This window comes from Tamandua tetradactyla, chromosome 5 (assembly GCF_023851605.1).
Source record: "Tamandua tetradactyla isolate mTamTet1 chromosome 5, mTamTet1.pri, whole genome shotgun sequence".
Classification (NCBI taxonomy): Eukaryota; Metazoa; Chordata; class Mammalia; order Pilosa; family Myrmecophagidae; genus Tamandua; species Tamandua tetradactyla.
In genome coordinates this window covers 10,295,685-10,322,864 of record NC_135331.1, presented here as the reverse complement: position 1 = coordinate 10,322,864, position 27,180 = coordinate 10,295,685, and the positions used below count along the sequence as shown (strand labels likewise).

At 46.6% G+C, this 27,180-nt stretch overlaps 1 protein-coding gene and 1 long non-coding RNA gene across 20 annotated transcripts in view; one reads left to right on the top strand and one right to left on the bottom strand.

The window, feature by feature from the left end:
- KDM2B (lysine demethylase 2B) overlaps window positions 1–16,860 on the bottom strand; it is a 121,652-nt gene extending 104,792 nt beyond the window's left edge. For 5 of the 13 annotated variants that reach the window (XM_077159777.1, XM_077159778.1, XM_077159779.1 and 2 more), the window contains exons 1-4: window positions 16,577–16,859; window positions 15,396–15,540; window positions 12,274–12,352; window positions 11,140–11,186 (exon numbers count right to left, since the gene is read on the bottom strand). In XM_077159777.1, the coding sequence (XP_077015892.1) occupies window positions 11,140–11,186; window positions 12,274–12,352; window positions 15,396–15,540; window positions 16,577–16,648 (343 nt within the window). In that variant the 5' untranslated portion in view covers window positions 16,649–16,859. Of the gene's footprint in view, window positions 1–11,139; window positions 11,187–12,273; window positions 12,353–12,566; window positions 13,265–14,225; window positions 15,196–15,395; window positions 15,541–16,212; window positions 16,293–16,576 lie in introns of those variants that run through there. The other 8 variants (XM_077159781.1, XM_077159782.1, XM_077159787.1 and 5 more) reach the window with 6 other exon arrangements.
- Window positions 15,953–25,247, top strand: LOC143683593 (uncharacterized). 7 transcript variants are annotated; one of them, XR_013175551.1, is made up of 4 exons: window positions 15,953–16,129; window positions 17,575–20,426; window positions 22,510–22,641; window positions 23,165–25,247. It is a non-coding gene; the product is annotated as an uncharacterized LOC143683593 (long non-coding RNA). The 7 variants fall into 7 exon arrangements; XR_013175555.1 differs by lacking the exon at window positions 15,953–16,129 and adding an exon at window positions 17,035–17,190; XR_013175552.1 differs by lacking the exon at window positions 15,953–16,129 and having other exon boundaries at window positions 17,231–17,963; window positions 20,107–20,426.
- The last annotated feature ends 1,933 nt before the right edge of the window (window positions 25,248–27,180 follow it).

The following is a 27,180-nucleotide window of genomic DNA, read 5'->3' as shown; positions in this document are numbered from 1 at the left end:
AGAAGGTGGAAGCAGCCAAATATCTAGCAACGGATGAATGGACAAACAAAACATGGCATATACATGTAACTGGGTATTATTCAGCCATAAAAAAGTATGAAGTGGGTGAAGACAAAGTTTTAGAAATGGAAGGTATTATGGTAGAATAACATTTGAAACTAATTATACAGTTAAAAATGCTTAAAATGGAAAATTTTGTTATATATGTGTGGGTGTTATATATATATATCCACAATAAAAAAAGGGACTTCAGTACTGATACATAGATGAATCTTAAAAACATTATGCTTAACAAAAGAAGCCAGACAGAAAAGGCCACAGATTATATGATCTCATTTAAATGAAAAGTCTAGAATAGATAAATCTATAGAGATAGAAAGCAGATTAGCGGTTGCCAGAGCCCAAGAGGAGGGAGAAATGGCAAAGCCTGCTAACGGGTGTGGAGTTTCCTTTTGGGGTACTGAAAATGTCTTGGAACGTGACAGACGTCATGACACTGTAAATGTACTAAACACCATGGAATTTTACACTTTTAAATTGTGAAAATGGTGGTTTACGTTCTGGGAATTTCACCTCAGTAAAAAGAAAGAAAAGATGAGTACAGCTCAGTCCCTTCTGACTTCTAAGGAGTGAGAACAGTCTTTCCACTAAGCACGGCCTTGTCCAGGGCAGAGCCCATGTCCCGCAAAACTACCACTGAGTCTCGGACTCTGTAAATCCGTGAGCAGAGAATGAATGCAGGAGGAGGCGGGGGCTTCGGACATGCCGGGAATGGGTTCAAGTCCTGGCTCTATCACCTACTCCCTGCCTGGGTCTCCCGGGGCCCTGATCCCCAACCAGAAAAGTGGACAATAGAAACTAATTGACATGTTATTTGTGAGAACATAATGAGGTCATAAGGTAAAGAGCCCATGAACGGCAGGTGATTATTCTAACCGGATGCATCGTGAATTTCCAACAAAGTGGTTTTTCATGAAGGGATTTTCATGAAGAGGGCCCAAAGAAAGTATTGCTGTTTCCGTGTACTAGGGTAACTTTCCAGAAACCTACAACCTCCAGATGGGTCCTTGGATCAGATAAGTCCTGAAACCTAGAGGGCCCAACTGCTCCATAACAACAGCTAGTTCCATCTCCCTACCCCAGATTATCGACTGCCCCTTTCCAACATGAAAAAATTAGAATGGGCATAACGCAAATACCCCTAAAGCGTGGGACAGAAAGATCAAAGGAGATGGTGGAGTTATACAGACAAGGTAGGGTTTAACAAATGAATATGACTGCTGTACTCCTTAAATTGATACTTCTTTTAGTCTCCAGTACCTTAGAGCCCCTAGAAGTAAAACCTAAAATTGTGGAATTGCAACCCATACCAAACTCTGAAATCTGTTCTACAACTAATTGTGCTGTGCTTTGAAATGTATTGCTTTTTCATATATGTGTTATTTTTCACAAAAAAAGAAAAAAAGTCAGTTGTGATAATAAGTACACAGCTATATGAGGATATTGCGAATCACTGATTGTACACTTTGGATGCTTACATAGTATGTGAATATATAATATATATCAATAAAAAAAAAGAGCAGGAGAAAGAGGGCTCACAGGACAGGAAAGATTTAAGATTTCCCGCTGGCACCAAGTCCAACGGTGCTGGGGGCAGGAGCAGCAGTAGATAAGACCGACCTCCCTACACTCTGGCCAGGACAGTGAGGAAGACAATTCCCAATTGTGTCTTTTTAGACGTGTCCAAAAAAGAATGATTAGGAGTGGGGCTAAGGTCTCCAGGTCTGTGCCAGGACTCAGTAGCCCTATGTTCCTTTCTGGTAGAAGGGAAAAAAGGCATCCAGACCTTCACGGGGGCTCTTAGATACTGCCCAGGTGACAGTAATCTCAAGCCCCTGCAGGGTGCCATAGCAAACTCGGCATGGGGGACCTTTGGGGCAGGTGTGGTGACCCACGGTGGGAAGTGCACATGCCTTGGGCAGAGGGGTCCTTCAGCCTTTTCAGGTGCTTGTGATGGTGGTTTCACTGCTGAGTTCATCATAAGGTAGCGACATGTTGGCTGCCTGTGGCACCAGCACCATGCTACCTGAGGAGGTACAGCCCCTCACGATGACAAATTCTAACCATAACCACGGAGCACACCACCAGAGTTCCTGGAGACCTGGCAGGTTGTTCAACAAAAGCAGTTACCACCCCCCAGGCGAAGAGAAGGCATTACTTTGTTGGTTCAGGACTTCTGGAAGCAGGAGTGTAGAGAGCTGTGACAGTCAGGACCATGCGTCACCTCGGCCAGGAGATGGTGCCCAGTTGTCTGGTCAAGCAAGCAATGGCCTAACCATTACTGTGAGGACATTTTGTGGACTTAAATCATTAGTCAGTTGATTGCATCTGTGGTTGATTACATCTACGCTCAACTAAAGGGAGTGTCTTCTGCAATGAGAGAATCAGTTGGATTTAATTCAATCAGTCAAAGACTTTTAAGAGGGGAAGTGAGGACTTCAGCAGTCAGAAGAGACAACTTTCGTCTCTCCTTCAGTCAGCAAGCCTCCCCTGGAGAATTCATCAAAAACCTTCATTGGAGTTGCCAGTTTACAGCCTGCTCTACAGAATTTGAACTCATGCATCCCCACAGTTGCATAAGTTACTTTTATAAAATCTCACATTCATAGAAAAAAAAAGAAAGCATTGCTGAGCTTGGGTGCTTCCAATAGAAAGAAATGCAATAAGGAGATAAAATGCAAAAACAGAAAATAAAAGTGCAGCCACTGTGAAGAACTGGTTGGTGGTTCCTCAAAAAGTTAAGTATAGAATTACCATAGGACCCAGCACCCCTACTTCTAGGTCTATACCCAAAAGGAGTGAAAGCAGCGACCTGGACAGGTATCTGTACCCCAGTATTCCTAGCAGCATTATGCACAGCAGCCAAAAGGTGGAAACAGCCCAAATGTCCGTCAACAGATGAATGCATAAACAAAATGTGGTCTGTCCCTACAATGGAATATTAGTGGAATATCACAGTGGAAAATTCATTCTCTTCATTCAGTGGAAAAGAATGAAGCGGTGTACATGCTACACGGATAAAGAGTGACAGCATTATATGGAATAAGTGAAATAAGCCAGACACAGAAGGGCAAATTCCGTATGACTCCATTTATACAAAAAATCTAAAATAAGCCTGCTTCTAGAGCCAGAAAGTAGTTTGGAGATAACCTAGGGCCAGGGAAAGGGGAGAATGAGGGGTTATTACTTAATAGGTTCAGAGTTTCTGTTTGAAATCTTGAAAAAGTTTTGGTAACGGATGGTGGTGAAGGTAGCACAACCCTGTACAAGTAATTAATGCCATTGAACTATACTTAAAAATGGCTAAAAGTGGCAAATTTTATGTTATATATATATCTTACCACAATAAAAAAATTATACATGTGTTTAAAATGCTATTTAGCCATGACGAGGAATGAAGTTCTGATATACGGTACAACATGGGTAGACCTTGAAAACAGCATGTCGAATGAAATAAACCAGGCACAAAAGAACAAATATTGCATGATTCCACTTCCATGAAATATCTAGAATAGGCAAATTCAAAGAGACAGAAAATAGATTACAGATTCCTAGGGGCTGGGGGGAAGGGAATGGGGATTCCTTAATGGGGGACATAGCTTCTGTTTGGGGTGATGAAACAGTACTGGCAATGGATGGTGGCGATGATAACACATGATTGTGAATGTACCGAATATCACTGAATTGTACACATCAAAGGGGTTGAAAAGGGAAATTTTGTGTTGTATAGGTTACCACAATAAAAATTCTTAAATAAATACATTTTTAAATGTGTGTTTCAGTGTGTATGTGTGTAGAAAAATAAACGTGGAAAAATGTTAACAACCAGTGAATCTAGGTAAAGTACATATGGAATTTTCATTTCAGGTTTGAAATTTTTCAAAATAAAAAGTTTATGGGAAAAACAACATTCTTTCTCCCGGCTTTACAGGTTTTGTAAGTATCAAAAGGAATAAAGAAAGTGAAAGAGCTTCTAAAAGTGTACTTTGAAAAGTTCCAACATCCCATCATCACAAAAACAATCAGAAGAGTAGAAATAAAAGGGAACTTTCTCAACGTGACAAAGGGAGTTTATGAGGAACTCACAGCAAATATCACACACAGCAGTAAAAGACTGAAAGCTTTCCTTCTAAGATAAGTAACAAGACAGGGATGCCCAGTCACCATGGTTATTCAATACTGTCCTGGAAGTTTTAACCAATCAGGAAAGAGATAGAAATAAAGGAAAACCAAGTTGGAAAGGAAGAAATCAAATTATTCTATTTGCAGATGACAAAGTCCTATACAGAAATAATCTCAAAGAATCAATAAGAAAGCTACCAGAACTAATAAACAAATTTAGCAAAGTCACAGCATATAAAGCAGTATACGCAGAGTCAGTTGGGTTTCAATATACCAGTAATGAACAATCTGAAAAGGAAACCAAGAAAGCAATTCCATTTACGATAAGCATCCAAAAGAATAAACTACGTAGAGAGAAATTTAAAAAGAAGGTAAAAAATTTGTACACTGAAAAGTATAAAACATTGCTGAAAGAAATTAAGACCAAATACATGAAAAGACATCCTGTGCTCATGTACTACAAGGCTTAATATTGTTAAGATGTCAATACTGCCTTGTCAAAATTTAATGCAGTCCCTATCAAAATTCTAGTAGCCTTTTTTGCAGAAATGGAAAAACTGGTCCTCAAATTCATAAGAAATCACAAGGGGTCCCAAATAGCCAAAACCAACCCCATCTTGAGAAAGAACAAAGTTGGAGGATTCACACTTCCTGATTTCAAAACTCGCTACAAAATGATGGTAATTGAAAGAGTTCATACTGGCATAAGGATAGACACCTAAACCAGTGAAACTGAATTGAGAGTTCAGGGATTAATCTACATATCCACGACCATTAACTTTCAACAAGGTGATAAGTCCAATGGGGATATAACAGTCTCTGACAAACAGTTCTGGGACAACTAGAAATCCACATCCAAAAGAATGAATATTGACCTCTACATCTCACTATATACAAAAAAAACAATTCAAAATGATTCAGCGGCCTATACAGAAGAGCTATTACTATAAAACTGTTCTAAGAAAACAAATATCTTTAGGACCTTGTAGTAGGCACTGGATTTTTTAGTTAGATTTTAGACCAAAAGCACAAGAAAAAAAACCAGATAAGATGGACTTCATCAAAATCAAAAACTTTTGTATCACAAAAGTGAATGGGCAACCTACGGAATGTATGAAATATGCAGAAACCATATATCCAATAAGGGTTTGACATCCAGAATACATAAAGAACTTTTATAAAAAAAACCAAACAACCCCATTAATAAATGGGCGAAGGATTTGAATAGAATTTCAACAAAGATATTCAAATGGCCAGTAAGTATATGAAAAGATGCTCAACATCATTAGCCACCACTAGAAAAATGCAAATTAAAACTACAATGAGGGCGGTGCAACAGTGGCTCAGTGGCAGAATTCTTACCTGCCATGCAGGAGACCAGGGTTCGAGTCCCAGTGCCTGCCCATACAGGGGGGGAAAAAAGGCAGCAATGAACAACAACAACAAAAAACTACGAGATACCACTTCAAACCCACTAGGAAGACTATTACCAAAAAAACTTAACAAGCACTGGCAAAGATGTGCAGAAATACGAACCCTCATACATTACTGGTGGGAATGGAAAATGATACAGGCATTGTGGAAAAGTTTGGCAATTCGTTAGAAAGTTAAACATAAAACTACCATATGACCTGGGAATTCCACTTCTAGGTAAGATTGGAGCAGGGATTTGGTCAAATATTTGGACACCAATATTTTCACAATATTCAAAAGATGGAAGCAAGCTGAGTGTCCATCACCCAAGGAATAGATAAACAAAACGTGGTATATCATTCAATGGAATACTATTCAGCCATCAAAAGAAGTCTAGTGCTAGTACATGTCCAACACGGGTGAACCTCAAAGATAACATGTTGAGTGAAATAAGCCAGACACAAAAGGACAGATATTTTATGATTTCTCATATATGAAATACTGAGAATAAGCAAATTCATAGAGGCAGAGATCAGAATAGTAGTTACCAGAGGTGGGGAGGAGGTGAGTAAAAGTGAATAGTGGTGAAAGTTACACAGCATTGTAGTATTAAAGAACTATTCACTTAGATAAAGTTATTTTTATGTTATGTATATTTTACCACAATTAAAAACAAGTTGTTTTTTAAAGCACCCCATGAGTGGAGCTCTCAACCAGTGCAACAAGGCAAAGGAAATAAATAAAAGGTACAAAGAGTAGAAACGAAGAAATAAAATATTAGTAGAAGCTAACATGATTATTTAACTTAAAAGGACAGCCTTGGGTGGGCCAAGGTGGCTCAGCGGGCGGAGTTTTCGCCTGCCATGGGTTCAATTCCCGGTGCCTGCCCATGCAAAAAAAAAAGGACACCCTTTACAATAGTAACGATAACAAAAAAATAAATAAAATACCTAGGAATAAATCCACCAAGATATGCAAGTCCTCTACCACAGAAACTACAAATAAATGGAGGAAAAACATGCCATGTTCATGGATTAGAAAACTCAATGTTCTAAAAATGTCAGTTTCTCCAATTAATCTACAGAATCATACACAATCCCAATCAAAATCATAGTAGCGCTTCAAAAAAATTATGAGCTGATGCAGAAATTCACGTGGAAACACAAAGGATGTCAAACCAAAGCAATTCTGAAAAAGAACAAAGCTGGAGGGCTTTATCAGTTAGCAGACCTATTGCAAAGTTAATTAACACAGTGTGGCATTGACACAGGAAAGACAAACTGACCACTGGAACAGATTAGAGTGTCCAGATGGAGACACACACACATGCAGTCATCCAGTTTATGACAAAGACAACACTGCAATGCAGCAGGGAGAGGGTGTCATTTTCAATAAACGTTGCTGGATCAACTGGATATCCATATGGGGGGAAAAATCTTGACCCCTCTCTCACATCAAACACAAAAATCAATTCCAGATGAACTGTAGCTCTAAATGCGAGAGTTAAAACAAACCTTTTTGAGAAAACATATGAACATCTTCATGATCTTGGAGTAGACAAACATTTTTTAAGCAAACACAAAAAGAACTAATGAGTAAAAAAAGAGCTAAATAGTCTGTATTAAAATTAAGAGATTCTGTTCATTCAAATATACCATAAAAAGTATGAAAAGGCACCCCACAAAGAGGGAGAATATAATAAATATAAATATATATATTTTCAACAAAGGATTCATATGTTGAATATATAAAGAATCTAATATATATAAAAAGATCATTAAGAGGCAAGTATTTAAAATAATGGAGACTACTTGATCAGCTATTCCACAAAGGAGAATATCCAATTAGCCAGTAGACATATGAAATGGAATTGAACTTCATTAAAATAACAAGACACTGCCAAACTCCCAAGAGCACGGCATCACAGCTAAAACGAAAAGGATGGAAAATATCAAGTATTTGTGGAACTATCGGAACATTCGCATGCTATGGGTGCAGCTGTGAATCAGAACAACCCCTGTGGATGACTGATTGACAGTATTTACTAACACTGAACAAATGCACACACCCTCTTTCCCAGCAATTCCACTCCTAAGCAAATGCCCAACAGAAATGCATCCACAAGTTCACCAAAAGTCATCTCTTCAAATGTTCATAGCAGCCCGATACAGCCTTAAACCAGCTACTACACAAAAGTCCATCGATCATAGAATGGATAAATAGTGTAAAACAATATGACAACAAAAATGATGATACTTTTAACTACACGCAACAGTATGGACGAATCTCAAACAGAGAGTTGTGTGAATATAAAGGACAAAAAGAGGTTAAACCCATCCACACTATGAGAAGTCAGGATAACTGTGGAAGGTAGTGAGGATTTGGGGGTACTGGCCACCTCAGTGTGTTCAGCTTTTTTTTTAACTGAGCTGTAGAGTTATTGTATGAATATTGCACTTCAATAAAGTTTTTTTGTAAGTGTGCGGTGTAAGAGAAATGGAAAATGCTGTGGTTTTTTAAAGACAGTGAGCTAGAACACAGTAGCACTTAAGGAAAAGTATGGTTTTAAGACAGGAGAAAAGAGTCTGTGTCCCCAAGTTGTGGCTCAGGTGGCTGGCCGTGCACCACCCTCCTTCTCAGGCAGCCCCCTCTGAAGATACAGTGGCTGGGACGAAAAGATACAGAAGCTGGAAGAAGGCTGAGATTCTATACCAGTTAGTCCAGCCTTCCCACCGCATCTGTCCAGAAAGCACAACAGAGGGCATGTTTGCGTCTCCCGGCAACCAGGGTGCATAACTTTCCCCACCCTCCGTCCATGATTCTGCTGGACAACCCCGCCCCCTGCCACCAGCTCCGGGGGTGGGGTACATTAAGCCTATCAGAGCCATTCCAGGCACATTTGCTGGAAGCCTGGAGCTCCTGGGGGTTCCTTTTGCCACCACCTGGGAGAAGCCTGCCTGAGAATGTGGCAGTAAGAGGAAGCAGGAGAGATAAGCAGAAAGGAGAAAACCCGAGTCAACTTTTTAGATATAGATGTGGCTGGAGGTTCCACCCCGGGCTGACTGCATCAGCCTGCCCTGCTCAGGACAGCTTCAGCTGAGCTTCTCTCATGTGTGCTTTCTGACAGATGTGCCCCATCATCCCGCTGGAAGCCCGTGGGCACTCTCAGAGCCAAAAATGGACATCATAGCACCTCGTGCTAACAGCAAAGCAGGCGTCCCCCGAGTTTTCAGAGCACGCTAAACCTTCACAAAGCACTTCAATGTTCCTCATTCCATTTGATCATGACGGAAATGCCGTGAGAGGTACCAGACCAGTGTCACTGCTCCCGCTTGGCCGTTCTAGACTTTTCATGCGCTGGCAAGGGCATCAGAGACAGTCTAATTGGATCCCGCCGCGTCCACGATGAGGAGAATGCGACTGGAGGAACAGGGGCAGACTGAACACGTCAGAGTACAAGAGAACGACAAAAGACGCACGTTTCTCATCGGGTCTGGCAGGCAGCACTTGCCCTTTTTTTTTCATTTCAGGAAAGCCGCAGGTATAGAGGTTGTGCTGTTGCCTGATTTGAGAATCCAGCCTTAATCCCTGCTCCTCCAGAGGCTCTCATCAGGTCCACGCTCTGCCCTTATAATAAATAATTCATGATCCCGCACAATGCTAGGCATTCATTCAATTCCTGCTCTTATATAATCCTTCTTCGAGGCAGATTCTGTTATGACCTCCATTTTGCATATGAGGAAACTGAGATTCGGGACAGGCTAAGTAGCTGGCCCCAAACCTCGCTGGAAGTAGCAGAAATGGGCTTCAAACCAGGGCTGTACAACATTGAAGGCGGGTCGGGATTTGAGGCACCAAATCAAACTGCCTATGCCAAGACCTGACTTAAAGGGTGCTCATCATTCTACATACTGTATGATCCCATTCATAGGAAATACCCAAAGTGGACAAATCTACAGGGACAGAAAGTAGATGAGGGGAGGGGGGAACTGGTAGGGTCAGGGTGTCTTTGCTGTTTTTGTTTTTGTTTTCATTTTTACTGCGGTAACGTTTCTACAACACAGAATTTCCCATTTTAACCACTTCCACATGTGCAATACAATGATATTAATTACAGTCACAACAGCCTGCTACTGTCACCATCGTCCATTACCGAAACTTTTTCATCACCCAAAATAGAAAATTGTGTCCCCGTTAAGCAAGAACACCCCTAGTAACCTACAATTTACTGTCTCTATGAATTTTATTCTAAGTATTTCACAGAGTGATAGCCTATAATATGCATACTTTTGTGTCAGCTTATTTCATGCAACATGATGTCTTCAGGATTCATCCACTTTGTAGCAAGTCAGGGTTTCTTTTTGGGGTGATGAAAATGTGCTAGAATTAGAAGAGTGGTGATGGTTGCACAACACTGTGAATATATTAACCACTGAACTGTACACTTTCAAAAAAGTGAACATGGTGAATTTTATGATATGTGAATATTAGCACAATAAAAAAAAAAACTTTTCTTTAACTCCCCCCACCTTCCCAAAAATATATCCCCTAGCCGCCTCCCCACCTTCTACTTAAAATTCTCCAATGTACTAAGGTCAAACAAGACCTGACATTACCTAGCTCTGTCGGCCCTTCCCACCTCTCCTGATGCTCTCCCTCTTACTCACTCTGCTCCCTGGTATACCAAGTTCATTCTCATCTCACAGCCTTTGCCCTTACTGGTCCCTCCATCTGGAATGCCCTCTAACAGAGCTGGTTTCTCATCACTCAGATTTCTGTCCAAATGCCCCCTCCTCCAAGAAGCCCTCCTTGACTACCCTGTCTAAAATACACCCTGTCACGCTCCATCCCATTTACCCTGCTTTATTTCATCCTAGCCCTTATCAGTATACATATATACCTTTCTAACAGTTTGTTTACTTCTTCATTGCCCAACTCTCTAACCAAGAAGGTAGGGACCTCATCTGTCACATTTTCAGCTCTGAATATGCCCACCACATAGGAACTATTTGAAAAACAATTTCTGGAAAGTATAGATTTGAGGCAGCACATGTGAGATCTGAAATGTCACCTGCTACCTGGTCAAGAGTCCAGGAGGGGCTGGAGGAGTTAAGAACACTCATCCTCAAGCCCTGCCCTAGACTCATCTGAAACACTCAGGAGGCAGGAGAAATGCTCTCTTCAAGCCAAAGCCTAGAAGTCTTTTAGGGGTCACCAAGCACCCAGGTTACCAAGCAACCTACAAACAAATGCAAAAGAGAGATCTAAGATAGCTTTGCTGACACCTAAGCTGGGGGCCACAGTCCAAATTGGCCCCATAAAACCGGCAAACACCCTCTAATACAGCTTCTTGTGACGCTGCAATCTGACCTACAGAATGAGACGGTTGCAGCTAACACCTGTTCATTCCTCCTCCCACCGGGGCTGTTTCTTCTCAGAGGCAGTTAAAGTCCAAGCAGGCAGGTGGTGACCGCTTGCTTCCCCTTGCCTTCACCTCCTCCCTACCTCCGCAGCCCTGAGCTGCGCACATGGCTGGCAACTTACCCACCAGGAGTTTGACATCTCGGACTGTGAAATCAGGGTCAGGCATCCTGGAAAAAGAGGACACGCAGACTTTGGTGAGAAGCCAGAGACAAGGTCTAGACCCTATCTTGAGGACAGAAGGAGGCAAATTTTGCAAGATGATTCCTTCCCTGACTCTCAGTTCAGAAGCCAGAATGATGTAATGCAGAGGGAGGGCAGAAGACCAGCTGGCACCTCCAGAGGGGGTCACAAGCCCCTTCCCCCCCAGTACTCAAACCAAACCCCCTCGCTCTCCCCCAGATGTGAACCCCAGCACTGCTATGAAAGATAGGCTGAGATCCACTGTCCACTCCCCTCTTCTGGGGAAAGACTGAAGGTCAGCGGTGAGGGCCAGGAACCGGGCATTCAAGTGCCTGCTTTCTTTTAAGAGGGGCAGCCTCTCTGTGTACCACTCTCTCCTTATAGAAACTACTCTCCTTAAGGAGCTACACAGGGGGTGGACACAGGGGGTGGCTAAAAGGACCGTCGTGCCCCTTGCTATTAATGAGCATAGGAATAAGTGCCCTGAGCCAGCCTGGCAGCTGATGCTGGAGAGAGAGAGAGAGGCAGTGTGGAATGCCACCCTTGGCCTCCTCCCCTATCCCCTGTCCAAGGGCGGAAACCTGTTCTTCCAGCCTGCCTCCCACAGTCCCCCACCTGGAGCGCTGAGAGATCTCACCATGGGAGAATGTGAACCAGAGATGGTGAAGAAAGGAGAGTCACCAGCCTAAAACCCCCTCCGCAGAGAGGGAAGGGTTTCCCACACAGGGAGAGAGTGAAAAAAGGGTACCTAAAGTGGGGGCCAGTTCCCTTTAGTAGGGAACATACTGCACATACTGCGGGTGGAGGGGGATGGGGGGAGTCAGCACTGCTTAAGTTTTCCCCTTTGCCCAAACTCTCTAGGGAAAGACCAACCCTCAGAGAGATTTTTTTTCCCCTTTGTCAGCAAACCAAGCCTTGAGCAAGGAGATGCTGTGCCTCGATAACCGAAGCAAGATTCTTCTCTGTGATAGAAGGTCAGGACGGGGGGTGGGAGAAAGGAGAAATCCATCTCAAGCCATCCACCGTGTGAGGGAGGGAAACAAGGGAAAGAAGTAATTAGTGTCACCAACTTACTTAATTCCCAGTCCATCCTTTTCACGGAATATCAGGGGGACCCTGAGAGCTTCTCTCTGCACGTACTCATAGTTGAAATCTGCTTGGACATTTGAATGGAAGCAAATTGGTTAAGTCATGAAGGAGCAGATGAAGCCCAATCAGTTGGGGAAGAAAAGCAAACACAATGGGCAGGGAGTATGCTTGATGTGGGCACCAGCAATATGGCAAAAAAAGCTCCATGGAAAACGATGGGGAAATGGATTAGGCAAAGACCAAGAGAAGCCATGCCAACTGCCAGCTCCTCTGCCTACCCCGTCACTCCCTGCAATCCCACGGGTCAGAACTCGTCAGTGAACAGCCCGAGGCTGGCGGGAGGGTGGCCAGGAGAGCTCCACAGAGAAGCAGTTCTTGCCCAGAAAGAGGGATGGACAGAAAAACTCATCCCAAGCTGGGCTCAGAGAGTAAAGGGGCTGTGAACCCAAAGCATGCCAGCGGGGAGAGGGGGTCTGAACCCCCTGAGAGGTTGGAAGGAGGGCCTGCAGGTACTGGACTTGATATCAGTACAGATCTCATTGTGATATCCCGCCCAGGGGAGTGGGGGGGGGGGGAGCCGGTTTCCCTGGAAACTGTATATTTGGTGCCAAAATAACTAGGGAGCCAGGCAAAGCTCTGTGGTCTTCAATGGGGAAATTCTCCCATGGCCACCACAATAGTAGCTTCCACTGGAGAACTGAGCAGGACACTCCCCAGGTGACAGTAGTGGAAAGGGAATGTAAAAAAGCCTAAGAAAAACCACAGGGTAGTTTGCCCATCTGGGGTTGTCGAGTATAGATGTCCACCGCTGCTGCCCAAGCCCTGGAGAATGCAGGCCGTCTTAGATTAATTTCTTTCCTCCCCCCAGTTCCAAAACCAGGTAATCTGACCCAGCCGCATCCCTGAACTGAGCTGAGTGAGGCTGAGATAAATCCTCAGGTCCCCAATGACATCTTGTAAAACTAAACCAACTCAGGGCAGTCACCAGCCCTCCCTGGCCGCCAGAAGCCCCTGCCCCGGCGGGGGGGTTGGAGGGGGTGTGCAGCTCACCGGGGCAGCCCTGGGTGGGGGGAGGAGGCCAAGGCAAGTCTGCTCACAAGAGAGGAAAAGAACAAAACCCCAAGCCGGGAAAGCCCTGGCCTCAGCGGCTCCAATCCCCAGGGGCTCACGGTGAATGGGGATTCCTGAGGATTTAAAGGAAGAGAAGTATAAGAAGCTGCTATTCTGAATCCAGGCGAAAGGCTTCTTCAGTCTCTCAGCTCCTCCCTCGAGGTTTGGGACTACTTCTGAATTAACCAGAGAAACGTCAGGGCCCTTGCCTTTGAAAGGAGTCTGGTCAGCAGGGTTAAGGATACACTTAAGAGCTCTGAGGCTGAAATACCCTTCCCCCTTCCAAACCCACTACCCAAAGCCTGCCCCCTGGGGTCAGGGGCTTCGGGGCAGCTTCAACTTCCTCCTAACTGAGCCCTGAAAAACACCACTCTAGAGACCCAGGAATCAGAATTGCTCATGAACGGCCAGAAGGAGCTGGCACATTGTTTTCTCATAGGATCTGCCAAACACCTCAATAAAGTACGTGGAGAAGGGAGAGGAATTAAAATCCCACTGAAGAGGGGATGCACCGTAGAGCACAGGAGACCCAGTTTGATAGCCAGGCCATGCACTCAAAAAAAAAAAAAAATTTTTTTTTCTTTTCCAAAACAAATGGTGTGGCCAAAAAAGAAAAAAAAAAAAAAATCCCACTGATGCGAGGAAATTTAAAGGGGCCTGTGGGCCACAGCGTGCAACCCTCTAGGAACCCGCAGGCTGAAGAGATTTCTTCTTTACTCCCCCCAGCACTCTCCCCCACCACAGGAGCCCAGCGCCCCTGGAGGCAATGGGCACAAAAGAGAAACTTCAAAAATGCAAAACTGGGATGGACTCTTGTTGGGGCTTACCCCACAGCTCCAGCCGCTCAAGCGGAACCCGGAGGAGGGAGCCACTTCCCGCGTTATCAGCTCACGGAGGGATGGAAGTATTTTTTCAACGGAGGGAGGATAAACAAAATGCAAACAGTAAAGGAAACTCAGGATAAAAACCTACAAACCTCAAAAGGGAATAGGGACATGGCTGGGTAGGCGAGCGCATCGCCAAAACTCTGACCCCACAGGCAGTGCTGGGTTTCTGGCTAGAGGGTCCACTCTGGGCCCCAGGCCGCTGACCTGGGAGGGCCTGGGCTCCGGAGATCTCAGTCCCAAGCCAGAGAACAACCCAGGCTGCCCTCCCACTGCCAGGAACAGGAAGAAACCCAGGCCCTGGGGCCTGAGGCTGAGGTAGAGCTTCAAGCTCCAGAGCACCCCCCACACCCCAACTTCTGCCCTAAACTGGCAGGGCCAACAAGGGGACAGAGCCTGGGAAGGGACTGCGTTTTCCCCAGGGTTTCCCTTAAGTCTTCACTTCAAACTGCCAGGGAACAGGGCCTGAAGTGTGAGGGAGGCATCACTCCGTTACCCCCAGGCCTTCGAGAGTCACCCCAATAACTCGGAGCTCATTCAGCCCCTGCTCCAATCTAAGCAGAGTCCTCGAGGAGATGGGGCTCTGCAGGCCTCAGGCCTGGGGGGACATCAGCCATATACCCGGGGCGCCCCCAGCGCTGGCTCCTAACTGGCAGGGCCTGCGATGGCACCGGATTCTGGAGGCTTCAGGCCTCCGGGGGCTTCCCTCGGTTCCCCCGAGGGCTCCTGTCAGGCGGCCGCACCTCAGGTAGCGCAGCGAGCCGGGAGCGCGGCCGGCTCCGGGAGGGGGAGGACGCAGCGCTCCCGCCCTCCCTCGGTCCGCGCGTCCGTCAGTCCCCTGGTCTCTCTGTCGGCCGGCCCCCAGACTCTAACCACCCTGAGGCTGCTGGTGGGCGCCGGCCGGGGCCTAGGCCCATGCCCGGCCCCCGTTCCCGCCTGCCCTCCCCCCTCGCCACCCCACCCCCCCCCCCCAGAGCTCGGCCTCGTTTCGTCACCGGATCCCCTGGAATGGGGGACGCGGGCGCGAAATACGAACCCAGCCACCGGCAGCTCCCTCCCCACGTGCGCTCGGCCCGTGGCGCGAGGGGCGGCCCGGGGTGGGGGCGCGCTCACCTTTGCCCTCCATGGCGTGCACGAAGTCCCCCTGGTACAGCTGGCTGCACAGCTTCTCCTCCAGGCTGAAGCCGCGGACGCTGACGATCTCCTCCACGTCCGACAGGTCCTCGTTCTCGTCGTATCTCTGGCGGTCGATCGGTCGCTGCGGGGACCCAAACCAGAGACCCCGGGACATTACTGGGGGACCTGAGGGTCGCCCCTCACCCAGGGCCCAGCACGAACAGGTGCAGGAGCCGCGCGCCCTGCACCCCACCACCGCGACCCAAGCAACTTTGCGCAAATGCCAGAGATGCTGAAAATCGGGATAACGAGAAGGGCCCGCACCCCCAGGACCCGGCTGCGCCCTTCACGGCGCACTCCCCACCCCAGCATCTTTGGAAGCCACGGAAGAGACATCTGGGGAGGGGCTCTCCCTCGCCCCCCACCCTCGAGACGTGTTGAGCGTTGCCCACTCGGCCGGGAGCGCGGTTATGTAAGCCGGGAAGGGGGCTCCGGGCGCGGGCTGGCGGGGCATGTGTAGGCCCGGGAGGAGCCGCTGCAGCGCGCGGCTCGGCGGTAACTGCAGCCCGGGCGGCGGCGGCTGCGGCAGAGCCGGGAAGCCGGAACCCGGGGCCGGCGGCATTTCTGAGGCTCGGACCGCCCCCGAGCTACCGGGGAAGCAGGAAAGCTGCAATGGAAGGGTTGAGACCCCAGCCGCCCCCGCCGACCGACCGCCAGTGCAAGAAGAGGAGGTAAGGGGGGGAGAGTCGGGGCTCGGGAGGGGGAGAGGCAGCCGGACCGCCACAAAGCTCCCGTCGGAGACCCCAAAACGCACCAGCAGCTGCCTCATCTCCCCACAAGCGCGCGCGCACACTCACTTCCTAAGGAGACTCCCCCACCACTCCCCGCATCCCCCTGCCTCCTCCCTCCACCGCCCAGCGCCGGGCCCCGCAGTCCCCCAGATTCCGGGCGAACCCCGGGCCCGCTCGGCCCCCCTCCACGCCTTTCCCCGCCGCCACCTCCCCACTCAAGTGTCTGAGACTCTGAGCCTCACAAGGGACTGGAGGAGTAAGCTGCTTGCTTCCTTTTGCATGCAATTTATTATATATATTTTTTCCGGTCCTCTTGCAAAATACAGAAAAGGAAAGAAAAGGCAGCAGGAAACAAACGAACAAAAAAAAAAATAGATCATCATTTACCAGATACAGATTTTGGGGAGGGGGGGGAAAGCTACACACCAATCTTCTTCCAGAGTCTTTCTCTGCCTCCATTTTTTTTAGGAGAGTTCACCAATTAATTGTCAACACTCCTGCCCCCTGCATTTTGGCCGAGGGGGGGGAAGGAGGGAAGACCAAAGAAAACAAACAAAAAAATAAATAAATAAAGCAAGCCAGAGCCGAGATCTACAAAGTTTTGCACCAACACTTGGGCAGATCCGTTTGCAAAGTCCTAGGAAACCATTTTCAGCAGTTGTGGGGGGGGGAGGGAGGCGTCGACGTCATAATCCCCGGAACGTAAACATTGTTGCCGATCCCGCTCAGAGCCCGCGGCCGGGCTGGTGGGGGCGGGGGGAGGGCTCGGGCCGGGATCCGGGATCTCCCGGGCGGGGGGCGGACGCGGGGTGGGGGGGCGGCCCGAGGAGGTGTTGGGGGGGTGGCGGGGCAGGGGAGCCCGGGAGGCACCGGGCGCCGTTAGCGCCCTGGCCTCGCTGTTTTGTTGTTGGGTCACGAGTGCGCCTCTCCACGCAGGCGCCGCCGCCGCCCGGGAGTTGTGTGCAGAGCTGACTTTTGGAGGGCTGAGTTGCAGTCAGCGGGTGCATCCCGGAGATGGCGGGGCGGGGAGGAGGGGCGGGAGGAGGGGGTGGGGAGGGAGGTGCAGATTTGCACGGCTGTTCTCAGCGGGAGGCGCGGAAATGCTACCCGAGCCCTGCGGGCGTGAAAACCCCCGGGGCCTGGCACCCTCAAAAACGAACCCCCCACCCACTCCCCGACCTCTATCCCTGCCTCGGTGGCCCAGGGCCCCCCCACCACGGGCGGTCCCTCATCCGCCCCACCCCGTTACCTACGTGGCCGACCCAAACTCATAGTATTTTGTAAATATAATTTGGGGGGTGTTTGTTTTTTTTTTTGGTTTACTTTGCTTTGCTTTGGTTTTTCCTTTTCTGCTGCATGTCTTTTTGCCAAAATTCGGGGCTCAGCCTCTCCAGACAAACCCCCCACCATATGCGGACTGCCATATGGAGGAGGCACTTTGGGACTCAGAGAAATCACCGCCGCCCATACCTGTCAGGAGTACGGAATTCTTAAATGCCCGGGACTCAAGATATGGAAACACGACACACACACGCGCGCGCGCGCGTTACGAGATACACAGCCAGACCTGAGCTGACCGGAAGATACTGCCTTTCATTCATTCATTCTGCCGGCCTCTATGGAGTCCTTTACTAGGCGACGAGCCCTGGAGCAGAAGTTGAGCATTTTTTTAAAGGTCCCTGCGCACGCCAAGAAGAGGAAATAGATGCTCAGGAGAGAAATAACGAGAGAATCGCATCTGGCGCCTACTGACGCAGCCCGCGCACAGCAAAGGGTAAGCCTTTAGTGGCCATTTAGGAGAAAAGAAGGTGGAAAGGTGCTTGGCGCGCGCGGGGAACTTTGGGCACCTCTTGATTAATCCTAGAGGGCCTCTTGGCAGAGGTGTCGCTCCCCCCTTATACCATACACTTGTCCTCTCTTTAGAACCGGGTCAGCTTTGGTAGCCAAATCCCTAGTGCTGGTGCCCAGCCCCAGCCCTGGCATCCTAAAACGTGTGTCCATCGTGAAAAAACATTCAGATGGACTGTGAGAAAAGGTGACCGAGAGCGTTCGCCCAGCTCCACCTGGACACCCTGCTAGCTAGACCTGGTCTCATTGAAGCTCAGAAGATTATTGTAGGGTGACAGGCAGGGGAGCCCCCAGACTTCATGTGCTTTTCATTTGTATTCTCCCACCAACTCTGCCGGGCACATGGAAGAGGTCGTTTTGCAGATGGGGAAACTGAGGCTGGGAGAGGTTATGAATCTGGAGAATTGCCCTGCCCCCATATTGATTAGGCAGATAAGTGAAGAGGAAGTGGCTTGGCCCCCCAGAGATCGGATGTGAATGTACTTGTATTAGTCACCCACCCAGACAGCCTCCCCCTCGCTCACCTTAAAGTTTCCTGTCATATCTCTCGGTGAGTCTTTACCACCCACACCCAAAGACTGCTCTTTGAAGTTTGTTTTCGTACAAGTCCACGTGCTCTAAAAATGTTTTAGGTCGCCGTGAGACTGGGAAACTTCAAAATGTGCCTCCAAACTGCTAGAGAGGGCTCTGCCTTCCACCCGCCGCCCCGGCCGGGGACCCGGTTCATTTGCCCCACTTTCTCCCAACAACCACCCCTTTAAGGGAAGAATTATTATTATTCCATTTTTTTTGCAAATCAGTTCACTGTGGCCCAGAGGGCAAGAACAGCTCACCCGAGTTGCCACAACTCTAAGGGGTTAAAGGGGTTGCTTCCGGCTCCCCTAGCACATGCTATTGCGGGTATAGACGGTCTTGGCTACTCCAAGATAATGAATTAAACATGTTCAACGGAGATCCTGTGGGCTGAAGGGGGGTGAAAAGTGAGTTATGTGAACTAGAAAACTTGATTTTTCCTAATTCATCCTTTCCTCCCAGAGACGTGTCTCTGTCCCCACACGGCCTCACGTTGTCCCAAAAACTGGTGTCAGGAAAGATCCGCTAGCAGCCTCCTTAATGTTTTTGGGAAAAAAAAGTTATGTCCATCTATCACCTCCCTGGGATGTTCCTGGCCTGAATGGGAAAGGGTTGAGTATTCACCTATATTTAATCCCTTCCCTTAATAAAACCACCAGGAATCCACAGACCAGAGGGGATGGGCCTGCCTGGGGTGCTCCCCTTTGACTCCCCCACAAGGCCTGCCCTGCCACCCCCTCCTAAGTGCTCACTTGGAAAATGTTGGCTGGTGATGGATCTCCTTCCTGGGAGATTTTTGCATTTTCCGTTTATCACTAATTGGCAGATGAAAGGCTTTGTCCTCCAGCTGAAAGAATTCCAAGCATTTGCTTGAAGGTGGGGGAGGTTATTTTGGGCCAAAGGGGGAAGGGCCAAGACCCTTGAGCTCACTGTTTGCCTAATTGTCCCTGGGGATCCTAGAGGAGGTAAGAGAGGGGAGGGAAGGCCTAGGTGCTTAGCCAAGAGGTGTACTTTTTCTTGCAGGAGGAAGATATCCTGGCTGTTCCATAAGCCACTTAATTCGAAACATATTCTTGGCTTCCTGGATGCTCCTCCCCAATCATACAAAAGGCCCAGTCAGATCCTGCCTGTGTTTCCCCCATTCATTCATTTCTTCATTCATCAAAGGTTGATTGAGCAGCTCTGTGCCCCTAAGACAGAAAGATTAGGGAAAAGATAGAAGGAACAGCTCCTGTGGCAGATGAACTTCCGGGCTGAGCAGGGAGGTGGACCAAAGGCTTCCCAAGGGAGCTAGGGGCAGAGAATCCAGAGTCAGGGTCTTCTGAATTGCTAGAAACTGAAGCTGCTCTCCTATTCATATAGATAATAATAGCTCCTGATTTTTTTCTATTAGTGGTCTTGGAACTTTTCAGAAAAATCATGCAGAAAAATACAAAGTTCCCATATACCTCCCGCCCGTTATTAACACCTTGTATTATGTGGTACGTTTGTTCCAGCTCCTGATTTTTGAGGATTTCCTATAGGCCAGTCTTTGAGCAAAGCACTTCATATTTGTTGTCTCAGTCTTGACCAAAGCTCCTTGAGGAAGAGGCTGTTACTCTTCACTTTTGCAGCTGAGGCTCAAAGAAAGGTCACGTTTCACAGGTAGGAAACAACAAGCAGGATTTGAACCTGAGTCCAGAGCCCTTTGTTTACCGCTATGCTGAGCCTCCCTGCACGTCTGCTCAGAGAACATGATGATGGAAATATTCCATATCTGCACCGCCCCATACAGGAGCCATTTGCTGCATGTGACTGCTGAGCATTTGAGATGTAGGTAGTGGAATTAAAGAACTGAATTTTAAATTTTATTTAATTTTAGTGACACGTAAATAGCTATAGGTGGCCAATTGTCCACCTTATTGGGCAGTGGAGCCCCAGAATATTTTGCAGACTGTCTTAACTCCCCTACCTGAGTATAGGTTCAAAATTAGATAAAATCAGACCTCAAGGCCTGACTCAGAGCTGAATCCCTATAATCAACTCTCCAGAATATTTATGGAATGAGTGAAAGGTCCTGGAGAAACTGAAGTGTTGGAACGACAAGGTTGAGGATTTTTTTCCAGGATTTCAGCAAAAGTTTCCCAAAGAGGCCATCAGGTGGAATGTGTGTCTGGTGTGTTAGCCTGTAGGCTGCTGGCCCCAGCTGAGCGTCAGCCACCTGCGAGGCGCTGAAGGGAAAGTACCTGGGGATGCCAGCCCCGTTTGAGAATGTCCCACCTGTCCAGGCCTTACAAATAAACCTCTCAAGGCAGGTAATCTGGTGATGGGACAGGGAGCCTTAGATATGGGTAACAATTAGAAAAATGTTTCCTAGTGATGGATTTAAGCATAAAATAGCACCCGTTGTAACCCATTTTGGAATAGAAGGATGAAGATGTTGTAAAAGTTGGGGAACTGTTTAATGCTTGGACCGATGGACCAATGAAATGCTATGGAATCGTTAAAAAGAATAAGGTAGCAGTATATACTGATGTGGAATGATTTTGTAAGATCCTTGAATTAAAAAAAAAAGCATGCAGAATATTAATACTAAATTATGCTGCCATTTATGTAAACCAAAAGGGATCTATAAATGTGTTTTCATAGGCAGAGAATTTCTTTGGAAAGAAGTTTGTTTGTTTTTTTTTTTAATGGGGATGAGGAGCAGGAACCAAAGAAAGGAAAGAAAAAACCTATTCTTTGATACGGTTTGAATTTTTTTACCAACTGGATTCCATTAGTTGTTACCAGCTTTTGAGTCTTATAGGATTAATTTCCTTGTACATGTTGTGGTGCCTTTTAAGTTTTGTGCCACATAAATGTGTTACTTACTCAAAAACAGATTTCATTTTATTCTTTTTTTTTGAGCTGGTCAGGTTCAGAGTCAGGCAAAACTAAACAAACATTGTTTAGACATAGATATGTATGTGGTAAAGAATAAATAAAAGCAAGGGAGCAATTGACACAGAATGCAGGAAAAGAGGTAATTCTGGGGAGAAGAAAAGGGGAGAGGGATTGGTCACTTCCTGTTAATTCAGGTGGTGGAAGCTGCAGGGTAATTCTTTAAACTCCTCAGACGTTTTCTATTATATTTATGAATTATTCCACAATAAAAGAATTGTTTTTAAATTCTTTAAAATGTTTCTCTCCCAAATTCACCCCTCCATACTCCTTTCCCCAGAAAACCGCTGCTAAAGATCCCTTGGATGCATTTACAAAAATATGCAGATATTCTCTTTTATTATTGAAAGACACAAATTTACACCCTGTTTTGCACTTAATATGATCTTGGAGATCTTTCCATAAACTAACTGTAGAACTGCCCCATTCTAGAATAGCTTAAGGATAAGGAAAACCTGAATGTAGTGATAATGTAAAAAGCTCAAGATAGATTATTGGTCAGAGAAAAAGCAAGTTACAGAATAACTTCTGTATGATGATCCTATTTATGTTTTAAAAAGACAAACAACTGTACTTGGGTAAATATTTGTATATCTACTCCAAAAAAAAAACTTGGAAGAGAGCTGCAAACCACTGATTTTTATGGCATCTAGGGACAGGAGAAAATTTTGAGAAGGTTGTAAATGGACTATATTTAAGACTTGTATTTTTAACAATCATTGTGACTTTTTAAATCTATCACATATTTCGAGCCTAAAGAAAGGCATAGAAAATAAATATAGCAAAGACCTGTGTATCTGGCACCCAGCTTTGCCAGACCTTTTAATTTTGCCATATTTTATATAACTTTTGCAATTTAAAAAATACAGTTGGGGGTCGTAGACACATCACACTATTTCTGTTAAAGTGATTAGAGTTCCCAAAGACCTTTAATCATTTTCTTTTTCTTTCTTTCTTTTTTTTTTTTAACTCCTCAGCCAGCCCCTTGGGGTTTGAAGTATCAGTCCAAGGACAAGCAGAATTATATAAAACCTGAGTGTAAGCCATTGGCCATTTTGGAAGACTGAAATTTATATCTTGAGTTCTGCATTTTATGGCTCTTTTCCTGTGTAAGTAGTGGAAGGATCTCTGGAAATAACAGGTGGGTTAATTAAGGGGTTAATGCCAGGAAGAGAGTTATAAAAAGTTCAGAGATTTTTTTTCAAAACTAGCGATTTGGGGTTGATGGACAAGAGTGTTAGCCAATGGAAATCAAAATCCAAACATTACTTCATCATTTCAAATTATCATTGGTTGACTGTCCCTGAAGGAAAGGCAGCTGGGCTGGCAATTAACCCCTTCAGGGAGGCTCTTACCCTTTGCACTTACTTTATTTTAAGTAGGGACAGATGGAAACCCAAGAAAAATCCCCAGACTTTCCAGGGCCACCTTTTGATCTCACCCCAGAGGGCAAAATTTCACCCACCCCCAAAAGAACCACAAAGGAACAAATTTCCTGCAGAAAAGTTTTGAACTTTTTAAATGGGAAATCAGCTGATTATGCTTCTGGAGAGGAGGAGGGAAGAGAGGTTTTTGCTGTCTGCATTGTCAGAACAGTGGCCCGTGTTCAAGACGATCCCATTAATCTCGCAGAGTGATCAGTCACTGGAAGATTGAATTGCATTTCCTGCCCAGCGATGTGAGGACAGAAGACTTTTGCAGCAGCCCCTGGACCCCCAGTTTGCAGCTGGAGAGAGGATATGTCAGCATTTACTTTCAGGTCTCACCCAGCCCTTTGTTCAAAATTCAAACTCTTGTGTTCCCACTGCTTGCAGGGATTTTGGTAGTTGTTGGGGATGCAATTTTTTTTTTTTAACCTCCCAGCCTTCCAACTTTGAGAGACAAACTCTTGTGTTTCACAGGAGATATTATCTGGAGGTGCCCCAGAAAGAACCAGAATACATACAGAGGATTTTAGGAGAGGCTGTTGGGCCTTTTGGCTTTAATTATTGCCCCTTTCTGGACACCCTGAATGGAGCTGGCTGAACTCCATGGGACCAGAAGCTCAGCAAAAACTAATCGTAACATCTCATGTTTATATAGCTCCATTAGAAAAATGCTTTTACATACATCACCTCCTGTAAAAGGCACTGCTAAAAAAGCAGAAGCATTTACATGGGAGAGCATTCAGTATCCACAAAGGTGCCCAACCTGAGACTCAGTTTTCTCATCCGCAAAATGGGAGTCTTTTTGTGCATGGGTAGTGTGGTGGTGTAATTCTCAGCTGCCATGCGGGAGACCGGGTTAAATTCCCGTTCCATGCACTTCTCCCCCACCCCCACCCCCCCAAAAATCAACAAATGGTGCTGCAATCTTGGGAATCTCATGTGGAAAAAGAATGAAATGTGACCCCTACCATTCAGCATAGAATAATAATAATAATAAATGGGGGTCTTAATATGTAACCCAAAGGGCCTATTAGGATTGAATGAACCATCGTTGGCTCGGAACATGGCCTGGGGTGGTCAGCGAATGGGGCATCTTCATCAGCTGACATCTGATTGAGGCTTGCGCAGGCCCTAACCTCTCCGTGGTTTGGGGTCGCTGTCTGCCTCAGAAAGCAAAGCAGGGGGGTCTGTCTTCGGGGAAGACAAAGTTGTCGTCTTCTCCACTAAAAGGACCTCCCACATGGTTGGCTTTGCCAGGAACCAGGGCTGGGATTGCGAGCTGAGTGACCCAAACCTTAAAGTCTGGGCGGGGAACTCCCCAGGTGGATTCCTTCATCATAAAATCATAATACGAACACATGGCGGTGACGGTAGCAAACATGGAGCGTGTAACAAGCAACCTAGAAGTCATTAAAATGAGAAATGTTATGTTGCATATATGTTACCGCAATAAAAACTTCTAAAAATGATATAATACAGTTTCCGAAATAACTACAGCAACCACAACAAAAAACAACGTCAGCCTCCTGGGCTTCGTGACCTTTACAACCAGCTACGAATTGGGGAAATTTAGCTCTACCCCAAGGAGAGGGCTGAAATAGAACAACCCCAGTTTGCTCCTCCAACCTCAGGTCTCTTTCGGTTCTTTGAATAAACCTGCTCTTTCTCTTCTCTGGGTCTTTGCATCCGCTGATCCCTTTTTCCAGTGCATCCTCTCCTTGCCAGCCCTCCTCCTCTCTAGAGCTCGTGTTTTCCTTCTGGAATCAGTTCAGAGGGGACTGGCAGGACCGGGACTGGCAGAGACTACCTCTGTCTCATTCTTTGATGTATGGCCTACCTAGCACAACGCCTGCACCTACTCTAAAAATATTTGTTGAGTGGAAGTTCAGTGCCTCAGCCTACCTCTCCTAGTCCCCAAACTCCTCACCCATCCAGAAGTCTAGAAAAACAGTGCTGAAATGCTCTTTTTTCCTGGCTGACCCTGTGCATTTGGGGTCAGCCACTTTTCAGCCCCTCTTTGAATCACATTCATTAATCCACCAATTGTTAATTGAGCATCTCCTTAATTCCTGGAGAGAGCAGTCTTTATAAGAAGCCCTCCTCTTCACCCCACAGAGAGCACACCTTTTGCCCTAGAAGGCTGGAACCCTCTGAAATGAGGAAAGAGGACAACTTGCTCTGAAAAGAGAAGACTTCTCAGAGTGATAGCAGGTAAGTTTGCCCAGTTTCCCCTAGCACAAACCCTCTCTCATTTGAAACGTTTCTCATAATTATAATAAAATACTCACTTGTGTAAAGCTTTAACATATGTGTCGTTTATTTGAAGAAAAGGTCTCCGAGGAGACAGACCTGGTCTGTCTTGTTACCTGCTCTATCTTCAGCCCTCAGGGGCTGGCTCATAACACGTGCTCAACAAAGGTTTGTTGAATGAATGAAAGAACTGAAACTCCAGGCATCTTGTCGGCTTGATCAACTAAACCCCAAAGCACGCCTCTTTGAGGAAGATACAGGTGTTCTTGCTGTGAAATAACCCTTGTTGATGCGTGCCTGGGCAGGGGTGGTACTGTCCAACTAGCTGGCTCCAAAGCTCAGGCTGTCCCCTCACTTTGACAGGCCACCGCCCCGGGTTCAAGAGATCTGCTGGGTATAATCCTGGGGCCATCTGGTGGCTGGTCCCCAGCCCCCTCAACCAGCTTGTCCTGGGAGGTGGAGAGGAGGCCAATGTTTGCATATGACTGTGGCTTCCCCTGGATAGGCCTGGGCTGATCACAGCTCCTAACGTCTCTGGGGTGACTTAGGTGATAGAGCGGGGAAGGGGAGTGTGGGAGGAATGATCTCTGCAGAGAAAGTAGTAGATGCACAGGCCTCATACTGGCGGGGTCTCCCGGTGGCCTTGGTCCTCTGCTTCCCAGCTCTGGGGTCGATTGGTCAGCCTGGGGCTCTGGCTTCAGCACCAGCATCGATCACACTTCGTGTCTGCCCTGGGCAGGGAGCTTTCTGGACCATTTTGGGAATCCACTTACCCTATGCCAGATCCTGAGCTCCTGGAAGGTTTGATGCTTGCTTTGTCTCCACCACAGTCCAAACCTAGGCACAGTTGAGGAGTGATCCACAGGATGGGGTCCTCAGTCTATGAACTGTATGCAGGTCCCAAAGTGTCTTCACCTCTCTGAACCTTGTTTTCCTCATCTGTACAATGGGAAAGTAATGGCCAGATTGTTGGAAGGAGAGAAGAGGAGGTGATGAGAAGCATAATCACACTCTCCGCTTCCCTTTTCTGTTTTTATCTTCTCCATAGCACCAATTACCATCTCATACTATATATTTTTTTTAATTTTTGCCTATTTTCCATTAGGATGTTGTCCTAGTTTGCTAGCCGCCAGAATGCAACACACCAGAGACAGATTGGTTTTTAATAAAAGGGGATTTATTTTGTTAGTTTTTCAGAGGAAAGGCAGCTAACTTTCCACTGAGGTTCTTTCTTACGTGGGAAGGCACAGGATGGTCTCTGCTGGCCTTCTCTCCAGGCCTTTGGGTTCCAACAACTTTCCCCAGGATGATGTCTTTCTGCATCTCCAAAGGCCTGGGCTGAGCTGCAAGTGCTGAGATGAGGAATGCCGAGCTGCTTTTGCTGTGCTACCTTATGCTGTCTCATTTAAGCACCAGCCAATTAAATCAAACATCATTCACTAGAGCAGGCACGCCTCTTCGCTGACTGCAGATGTAACGAGCAACAGATGAGGTTCACATATCATTGGCCCATGTCCACAGCAACAGAATTAGGTACCTTCACCTGGCCAAGTTGACAACTGAACCTAACTACCACAGATGTCAATCCATAAAACAAGAATTTCGTTCTGTTTTGTTCACTTCTCCTCTAGGAAGTGTTCTAGGCACTCCTCAGTACCTAGAACAACGTTTGATACTTGGTAGGCTCTCAGTAACTATTTGTGGTATAAATGAATGGATGTAAACTGACTGGTGCTTGATAAGTCTCCAACAATGGTAGCTATCATTAATTTAGCATTATGAACTCAGCCTCTGGAATCTAACAGTTTAATTGGGCAGGAAAAGTTTTGCATCATAATTGGAAGTAGAGGATAGGAGCTCTGGCTGATCAATCTTGTCTGTACCACTTATTAGCTGTGTGTACTGGAGTAAGTGGCTTCATGTCTCTGAAACTCGGTTTCCTCACCTGTAAAATGGACGGTGTGAGGATAG